A 9,179-nucleotide genomic window follows, 5' to 3' on the forward strand; every position below is an offset into this window, starting at 1 on the left:
AAAGACAAAAGCTTACTTTTTGCTGCATTGAAAAGTTGTTAGCAGTTCTGTGTTACAGCTTTAGAATCCAGGGAGTGGCTTTATAGAGGTCTAAATAGGTATATCTGCATGTAAATATCTCCAAATAATAGAAATGGTATAGTTCACACACATGTAATTTTTCTGAGTACAAGAAACTTCTCTTTGAGAAGATTTATTTTTTTTGCCTGTGTTTTGTTTTTCCAAGGCTCGTTTCCTGCTTTCAAAAGTCAATCCCTCTCAGACTCACAACAATATGTATGCATGGGGACAGGTATGTATGAACCTGCTGACGAAGCTTGAATGTGTGATTTTTATGTTCTCTTTCCCTATTTCAGAAATGAAGTGGCATGTTGCATGCATACAATTCATAATGCCAGGTTTTGAAACTGAAAAGAAATGCAGTTTTGGCCTGCTGCCACCAAAAAAGCAAAAAGTTAAGAAAAATGGGTTCCATTTCTTCAGATAAAAATGATCTGGTTTGCTCTTCTAAGCTTCTGTTAGGCTACTTTCATGTCCAGCCTTCTTTCTTGGACAGATACCTTCAGATTCCTTAGAATGAGAGTACTTAGCACTCATAAAGACTGAGGGACAATTTTTTGCAGTAGGGGAAATAAATTTTGTAGTTAGCTCTGAGCAAAGACTGAAAAGTGCACTGGTACCAGTGTGCTGATGTTTTCCAGAATTTTTGTGGTCCCAGGTGAACCAGGAATCAGTTTTTCAAGTCTTGCTTTTAGGAAGGAAGTCACCTAGGAGTTTAAACTTTCTGGAGCATCCTATGTTCTTGAGCACTACATCCCAGTTCCATGTTCTCCTTCCCCATTCAGTTTCTATAGTGGGAAGAGAAACACCCTTGTGGGTGAGTGCCAGTGCAGTGTCATTGTCTCATGACAATGTAAGGGTGTCAGACAGGTGAAGCTGCCTGTTAACTACTTTCAGAGTACTTTGCTACAGGGCATGAAGTGTTTGGGTGGTAAGTGAGGGAGCTTTATAGCAGTTCTGTGGCAGTGACTTTTTTGTCAGGTAAACTTTCTCTGGGTATGTTTTCATGAGGATGTGTTGGGTTTAATGAAACTTCTAGCAGAGAAGAGCACTGAGATCCAGAGTTAAAAATACTTGAAAACTGTACTGAGTCAGGGACAGTGTGATTTGAACCCAGCACTCCTGCCTCCAAAGTCAGTAACCTAACCAGAAATCTGTTAGTGTCCCTCATTTGATTAGGGAGCAAATGAAATACAAAACAATGAAATGCAAATACAAAACCATTCCTGAACTGGTCTCCAAGAAAATTGTCAGTGCTGTGGATGAGCAAGACTCCTTGGTCCTCCTCAGAAAAGACAAGCTTTCCCTTTTAATGCTGAAAAGGGTTCAATTCTAGGGTAACATAAGAAATGGTGGGTTAGTCTCTGCAGAGGCACTGCTCCATGTGTGCTCAGCATAATATCCTCCTGTGTTTGCAACGTTTTTTGTGAACAGAGCTGAACCAAGCACAAATTATGGAATAAGAAATGTAACTGTTGGGAGAAAAGTTTAAACTGAATTGGTTCTGCTCTTGTTTTTTCTCATGACCTTCCTGGATTGCTTCATATAATTTTATTTTGTGCCTAACTGAAAGTGTACAGAACAATTTGTTAGTCCACACTGACCTGAAGAGGGCACCCACACACCACTGAGACCATGTTTCAGGAGCTGGGGAATTGATTTTGGTATTGAAAGTAAAGGTTGTGGTGTTTTTAAACTATAGCAGGTATCTGCCTTTATGGCATAAAAAACGTTTTCAGCAAATGATGGCAAACTTTTACAGCTGTATTATGTTGGTTAGTCTTTGAAGATGCAGTTGAAACTTTCAGGTTATGGAGATGACATTTATTTTCAGCTTTATTTATTTTTGTCATGGTAAATATGGAGAATTTGCAATTTGAAGCAAAACAAGAGTTCAGTGGCACAAATCTTAACAATTCCCCAACTAGCTGTCACCAAGCCACTGTTAATTAAACTGAAGTTCTCCTTGTATGCCTTTAGATCAGAATTTTTCATGAGCAGAAAACAAAACTCAGAGTGGTCTGTGAAGAACCAGAGCTGATTCTTTTACTTTTCAGACTTGTAAATTGTGACCTCACCACTTTTCACATAATTCCCCAGCAAATAAAATACTCTGCTGTCTGCTACCTTACCTGCACAAAGGGCTCCCAGTCTTCAGAGTAGAGCTACTGCTGCTGGTGGTGGTAGTGGTGGCAGCAGCTGCCTGTGTGTGCTTGTTGGTGAGATGCCCAGCTTCAGGAACCCATCCTGTGACCGTGGGTTGCTGCTGGCAGTTATTGTGAGGGGTCTCTTAGAGGTCTTGTCTGCTCCTTGGGTGGTTTATATGCTAGAGGAAGATGTATTGTCCTTCTCTGCGTAAGACACAAGGTGGCAAATCTGCCCCAGAATTAAACTTCTTGTAATTCCCTTGTGGCCTCTTAAATACAAGGGCTCAGCTTTAATATTTGGTGTGCTTGGAACTGGAGAACATCCTTTATTCTCATCTTATCCCCATCAGCTGATAGGCAATTTAGTGGGCCTTCCCTGAGAGGGGCTGTGCATTGCATCAATTGTATTGTAGTGATCTGAGAGCTCTGAGGCACTGCTCTGGGGTTTGTCCCTTGAGCATCAACAGAGGAATGTTTCTGGCCACTTCTTGAAAAAGGGGCATGGGTTCCAAGCATCCTCATTAACACTTTCATGCCTGTGCTTTGGAAGGTTGTATAAAAAGATCAGAGAGCTCTGATTTTTGTGTAGAAATATGGGTGCTTAGTGCCTTCAGAAAGGTTGAACTGTTGAGATTTGTAGAAATTCTTCCTACATCTGTAAATGGAAGTGATGGCAGATTGGCTTCAAAGGACTTAAGAGAGTTACTGTGTGACATTTGCAGAGTTGCCAACTGCTGTTTTATTTAGACTGTAAATTCTCTTAAAGATAGTGATTGAAAGATGACTGTTTTGATCTGCTTGGACTTTTGCAAAATTACTTCTGAGGTCAAAAAGTTGCAGAAAATCCACCGAAAGGGGTGTGGGGTTTGGGTTGTTTTGGTGGGGGTTTTTTTTAATCTTTTGTGATCTGATTCCACACTTGAGATGTTGCTTTTGGTGTTTCTCTGAGGTGGCTGTAGGACAGAATGTGCCCAGCTTCCCCTGAGGAAGCTAGCTGACCTTCACTCAGTCCCAAATCAGACCCTTAGTGACTTTGTTCCCTCCTTTCACCATTTGAGAAGTCTGAGCTTAACTTGACAGACACCGATTTGCTAGCTGTGTCACTTGCCTGTTCCTGTCTCTCCCACCTTTGTCTGCTCCCCTGAGGTAGGGATGATACAGGAATTGTGGTGTGGAAGCTTTATTTACTTCCAAAAATTTGTAAGCTAGTGTTTGGCAGCTGTCAGAAACTCAGAGCTTCGTATGGTTGATGTAAATATCTCGCTGTACTGCAGCTCATTGCCATATGCATTAATATGGAAGAGAGTGTGGTTTATGCCTGAATTTATGTAAACATATGAAAATTTATGTAAATGTAGAGTCTGCTGGTTTTTCTCAGAGGATTTCAGTGCTGATACGCTTCTCAGGTCTCTCTAAATTTATAAAGTGTTTATTTAACTCATCGTATTGTGCCTTAAAATGCTTTTTCTTCACAATGAGCATAATCAATTCTTGTTTCCTTTTATTTTGTAGGAGTCTGGAGCACCCATTCTTACTGATGATGTCAGCTTGCAAGTATTTATGGATCATCTGAAGAAACTTGCTGTCTCCAGCGCTGCCTGAGGCTCTGCAGTGCATTAAAGGCACAGATAAGCTGTAGCCACATTTCAGCTTCTTCCTCCTCTCCCTTTTCCATGTCTCTTGACAGAACGCTCTGATGTGCACAAGCTGCCTGAATAGATGTAAAGCAGTGTTGTTCTCAAAGAAAGGCTTTTGTTATCCAGCATACATTTTAATGTGAACTGCAGTTTGTAAAGAAAAAGAAAAGAGGTAGTAAATTAAGTTAATTAGAGGAAAAAGAACAGTCGTTTTGATTATTGTGATACTGTAATTGCTTTGAGATCATTTATAAAAACTTTGAGGTGTGATTTCAGTTTCCTTTTTAAACACTGAGGTTGATTCTGCTCTGCAATACAAAGGCACATTGAACAACAAAGGAAATCTTTGGTGATGTCAGGCCTTCCAGACTGCCACGTGGTGACTACATTTTGCTTACTCCATTTGAGCACAGAGTGAACAAAGAAGCAACAAAAAGCATATAAATATAGTATTAACTCAGCCTTTTGACTTTAGGCTGCTGAACTTTTATTTCCTTCAGAGAGATTGTTGTTCACCCATTGTTCATTTTAGGAGTATTTAATTTCAAATATTTCTTCCCTCTTACCCTACTTGATTCTGTGGGTACAGAGATTTTCTTTATTTCCACATAAAGAATTTGAACTGAAAAAGAGAAAAACATAATCTGTTATTGCACAAAATTGAAATCCACATGTTGTATTTTTGACAGAAGTACCTATTACCAAACACAGTAGCAGATGAGTATGTTCAGTAGTTAGCACTTTTATAGCTTGAGCTAAGAAGAAATCCTATACTACCAAAATGAACTGACTGGGAGTACAGCCTTGATTATTTTCTTGTCTTGGCTAGTCTACTTTTACATAAATAAATACATTATCCTTTTTTAATTATTGCCTTACAATGTTATTACACTAATGCATGACACTGTGCATCTGCTTTGTGTTTCTGCATCCTTTTTGTTGTGAATTCAACAGGCTCCAGCTCTTGTTGAAACAGTATTATATAGAATATGATGTAATTAATTTGATATGTAGGTTGTGTTTTTTCTTTTGGTGGATAAACTAGTAGGCTTTCCCATTTACCTGCTGAAGTTTACACATAAACCAGATGTTTACATAGGTAACGTGACATTTTGACAAGCAAAGATGTGGAATGTTGGAGTGGGCAAGAAAAAATGGTGCCAAGTCTAAAGGAAAAGATAGTTTTGACACAGGAAATTCAATCACATACCGATGTGACAAGCATGAAGGTTTTTTGTTTTCTGTAAATTCTCAGAAACTTGATTAAATCAGTTGCTCTCCGTTTCTGTGATCTAAATGAGATGAGCTCCTTTTGCCTCAGTACAAATAAAACACATGTTTTTCTCTCTGTATTTATTGTGCTGGTTTCTGTTGGTGCTTGAAATGACATGTGGAAATGGAGGTGGTAATGAGAAAATTGAGAATAACTTCATCACTTTTATTCATGAAATAATTGGTATAATACTTGTTCAACTTCCAGAGATGAGACTAAACTGTTGATGCTAAGGACAGCTTAGGAGATAAAAATCCAGTAGCCCTCCTGACTTTGTTTGGTTTTAGCTAATAAACAGGTTAATTCTTTCTCATTACACTAAACATGTCCAATTTATTTGGCAGTTAAATACTGTTTGAATAATAAATCCGTTCATCCCAAGCCATGATAATGGATGAGGTTTTTTGTGCTTTCTTCCCTTCCCTTTAACCAGCTTTCACCCTCTGATAGGTTCTTTCATCCAATCTCCTGGCAATGTTAGCTTCTTTTGCAGCTTTGAGTATTTCACACTGTCAGAGACTTTTTGAAAACCCAGATGTGTCTAATGTATTACCTTTTATCCTCCTTACCTCTTCCAAAGTCTCTGTGGGGTTAGCAAGGCTGGGTTTTCCTTCACAGGGAATGTGCTGACTTACCCCAAAGCCCACAGGCTCCTAAGTCTCGTTCTTTTATTGCAGATAGTCTCTACCACCTTACCAGGGAGAGCTGTCAGATTCACCACTCAGTAACGTGCAGGACATCCTTCAGAACTCCTGGGTGAAAGCCCTCCTGTCCTGGTGACTTGCTCATACCTCATTCATTGGTTTCATCTAATACCTCTTGCACATTTATGCAGGTCAGATGAACTGTACCAGGGTAGTCAGCTGTTAGGACTGAGGATTGTTCAACATTTAAAATCAAAATAATCTGTTGTAGGGTTGTGCTACAGGAGAAAGTAGATTAGGAAAGATAAATTGCAGCTGTTTGCTGCCCTTGCTTGCATCTGCATTACTAGGTTTCTTGGTGAGGAGATGCTACGATCTGTGCAGTAATATCCATGGCTCACAGCTGTCTCACTCATCATACAGGTTGACCTATTTAATCACAATAGCAGGTTTTGTGATGATTTTTTAAAAATATTTTGTTTTGGCTGGGCACAGATTGGAAATCAGAGGAAGGTTTGGTCAGGTCTTGTGAAAAACACAAGGTCTCAGACTTGGAAGAAGTAGCTTTCTGCAAGACATGGGATTAAAAAGAAGCTGTTGAATGTTCTGTTGAGGACAGGGACATGAAAGACTGAGCATTACCCATGGGCAGTCAGAAGTAGGGGAGCGAGCAGTCAGGTGCTGCTTCCTCTGTGTTGTTAGGCAGGCTGTGGGTGTGAGAGCAGAATAGAATCTGCTCTTGGGAGAAACTTCCTCACTGGGTGCCTGAAGCGCTGCCATCTGGGTGGTATGTGTGTCTCAGAGCCACATAGGTGGCTCTGAAGTTAGTTTTGCCAGGATCTTGAAATTGGATGGAGGCTCTGAGCAATCTAACAGCTCTCCATGTTCTTAGATATTCTTGTTGCTGGTGTTTTGACGTGGTACAGAAAAGCCCCTTGTGATTGGCACTCTTTGCACAGTGCCTGGTCTATAAGGTGCTGCTTTCTAGCCAGCTGCCTTTTTCTCCAGACAGATTTTAGTCTGTATGTGCTGAATTTTTCTTCTCATTGGTTTAGGTCCTGTACTTACAGCCCATTTATTTGTCCACAGGCCATCCATGTGTTCAGATCAGCCCCCACCATGAAGCTATTACTGCTGGCCTAGTAAAGATGAGGTAAAGGTTTGCTGGACCTCGTCAGCATGAGAGCTGCTCTTCGTTCAGGGGAAGAGGTGGTGGTTAAGCTCTATTTTGGAATAAGCCAATAGGAACCATCACCATGTGGGTGATGAGTCCATGTTTCTACATACAACAACTTCAAACCTCTAAGAGTTTCTTTCTGAACTGAAAACAAGACTCCTTGGGGTTTTTTTTTAATGCCAACTGTCAATAGTTTGCTTTCTTCTTGTTTGGGAAAAGGGAATGGATTACTAACTTTAGAATTTCATCTTGTGCTTGGATGGGACAGCTCACAAGGTACCAGGCTTAGACACAGATTTAACAAGCTCAGCCAAAAGCTGAAGTTAAATTGCCTAAAGGCATGTGGATTTGCCCTGAAATACAAATACTGTCAACTTCCTAGAACCTCATGGCTTGGTCTGTGAGCCTGTGACATGGATGAGTGGTCCTGAGCCTGCCTCCAACACAATAGTACATTTGGAAAATGGTATTTCCCATTATTCCTTCTTTTCCTGAGCTGAAAATAATAGCTGATGAGCAGTGATCAGGAGCCTATCCTGTTCTACCAAATCTCAGGCAAACAGCTATATTATCCCCCCTGTCAGATTGCAAAGGGTGATAGAATTGAGCTCAGTTTAGCTTTTGGCATTTTGGGTTCATGCAAAAGTTAAATGTTACATGAAAGCCAACAAGCCTGAACAGAACAGATGGAGAAATTAATGAAGCTGTTGCTCTGCTCTGAATTTAATGTAAAGTCTTGTTTAAAATAGCAGATTGTGCCTAATAGTGTAGGCTTCTGTCTGAAGAAAGGGCTGCAATGCTAAAAGATAAACAAATCAACATCCATGACTTGATTTTTGGCAAAAACGAAGCAAAATCATCACTGCACCCATTGACAATGGAGCCCTGAAACCTGCAGATTGTCCACGGTGGTGTTGTCCTTCTTCCATGACTGCCTGGAGGTATCCCAGTGTGTTGTGCCCTTGCCAGGAACTGGGGTAGGAGTTGCCTTGGAAGCTGATGTGTGTGGAACAAGCGATTGGCCATCCTGTGCCTCTCTCAGGCAGAGGTGCATGTGTTGCCTCATGGTCTACAGTCGGCTTCCCACGTTGGAGGTGTGCACATGCAGGGGTGTTTCTCTGGCTGGAGAATGGCCAGAGACCAGCATACCTGACTAGAGAAAGAGCCTGTGTCTCCCAAAGCCTTGGCCCTGCAATTTTCTTCTCTTTCCCCAACAATAGGAACAGCCAGCCACTCAAGGGATTAGCTACAGTCAGGGTAACTTGGAACCAGGGTAACTTGGGGTCAAAATAACACTGGGATGGCCTCTGAGCTCCCTGAACATGCGCTCCCTTCTAGGTTAGGACTTGGTTCTCCAGAGCAGCCAACCTTTCAACCTCAGGAGAGATGCTAGTACCTTCTGGGCCACAGTTTGTAGTCTGCAGATATCATGTAGGACAGTGTTGCTTTCACAGGGTTATTATAAAAAATATCAGCAGGAGACCATAGCCATGTGTGAAAAATTGAGGCTAGGTGGAGAGCCAGAAAGGTTTAGGAGACACTAAATAGGTATGAAGTAGCCTGTGTAATTAATAAGGTACCAGTGAAGAGGAGATGACATTTCTGGGATCCAGCTGTGACCTCCTCCTCAGCTGCATGCTGGGGGGCCAGTACATATCTCACTCTTCTCTAGCACCACAGACATGTTTGAGCCTTGGCTCTGAATGGACGTGGACATTTTAAGACCCCAATCTTTATGATCTGGAGAGAGTGATACCAGGGGAGAGGGATTTTTATTCCTTTTTTTCCTTCCCCCCCCCCTCCCTTTTTTCTTCCTCCTAAATATGCCAACATTACAGGATGGCTTGAATTACTGATTGAAACACGTGGACAATTTAAACTGGGCTGTCCCAGTCTGCAGACATGTCACACCTGGCTGATGAAGCAGAGCTGTAAGTGGTTTGTAGCACTGCTGATCTGGAATCATCCTGGAACACAGGTATTTTTGTTAGCATTGCTTTTTAGAAGGGTTTGTATGGATTTTTTCCAGAAAGCTCAAAGGAAGTTTATAGGTGGGCAAAATAGGTGTTTCAGGTAACTCTGCCTGTCTAGTTAGGATCAAAATGTGCCCCCCTCCCTCCCAGAAGCTGCTGTGATAGATCCTCCCACTCAAGGTATTCAGGCCCTGCAGGAGGGGAAAAATAGCCCAGATGGATCTGCAGCATGAGCAGTGCTACAGCATGAGAGGATGGAGCTTCTCAT

At 41.4% G+C, this 9,179-nt stretch overlaps 1 protein-coding gene across 1 annotated transcript in view; it reads left to right on the forward strand.

Annotated features, from left to right (window-relative positions):
- Positions 1-5,196, forward strand: part of SEC23A (SEC23 homolog A, COPII coat complex component) — a 28,057-nt gene extending 22,861 nt beyond the window's left edge. The window contains exons 19-20 of the mRNA XM_084263376.1: positions 227-292; positions 3,720-5,196. Of these exons, the coding sequence (XP_084119502.1) occupies positions 227-292; positions 3,720-3,809 (156 nt within the window). The 3' untranslated portion in view covers positions 3,810-5,196. The remainder of the gene's footprint in view (positions 1-226; positions 293-3,719) is intronic.
- Positions 5,197-9,179: the final 3,983 nt, after the last annotated feature.

Source organism: Gallinula chloropus (assembly GCF_964237585.1).
Source record: "Gallinula chloropus genome assembly, chromosome: 4".
NCBI lineage: Eukaryota > Metazoa > Chordata > Aves > Gruiformes > Rallidae > Gallinula > Gallinula chloropus.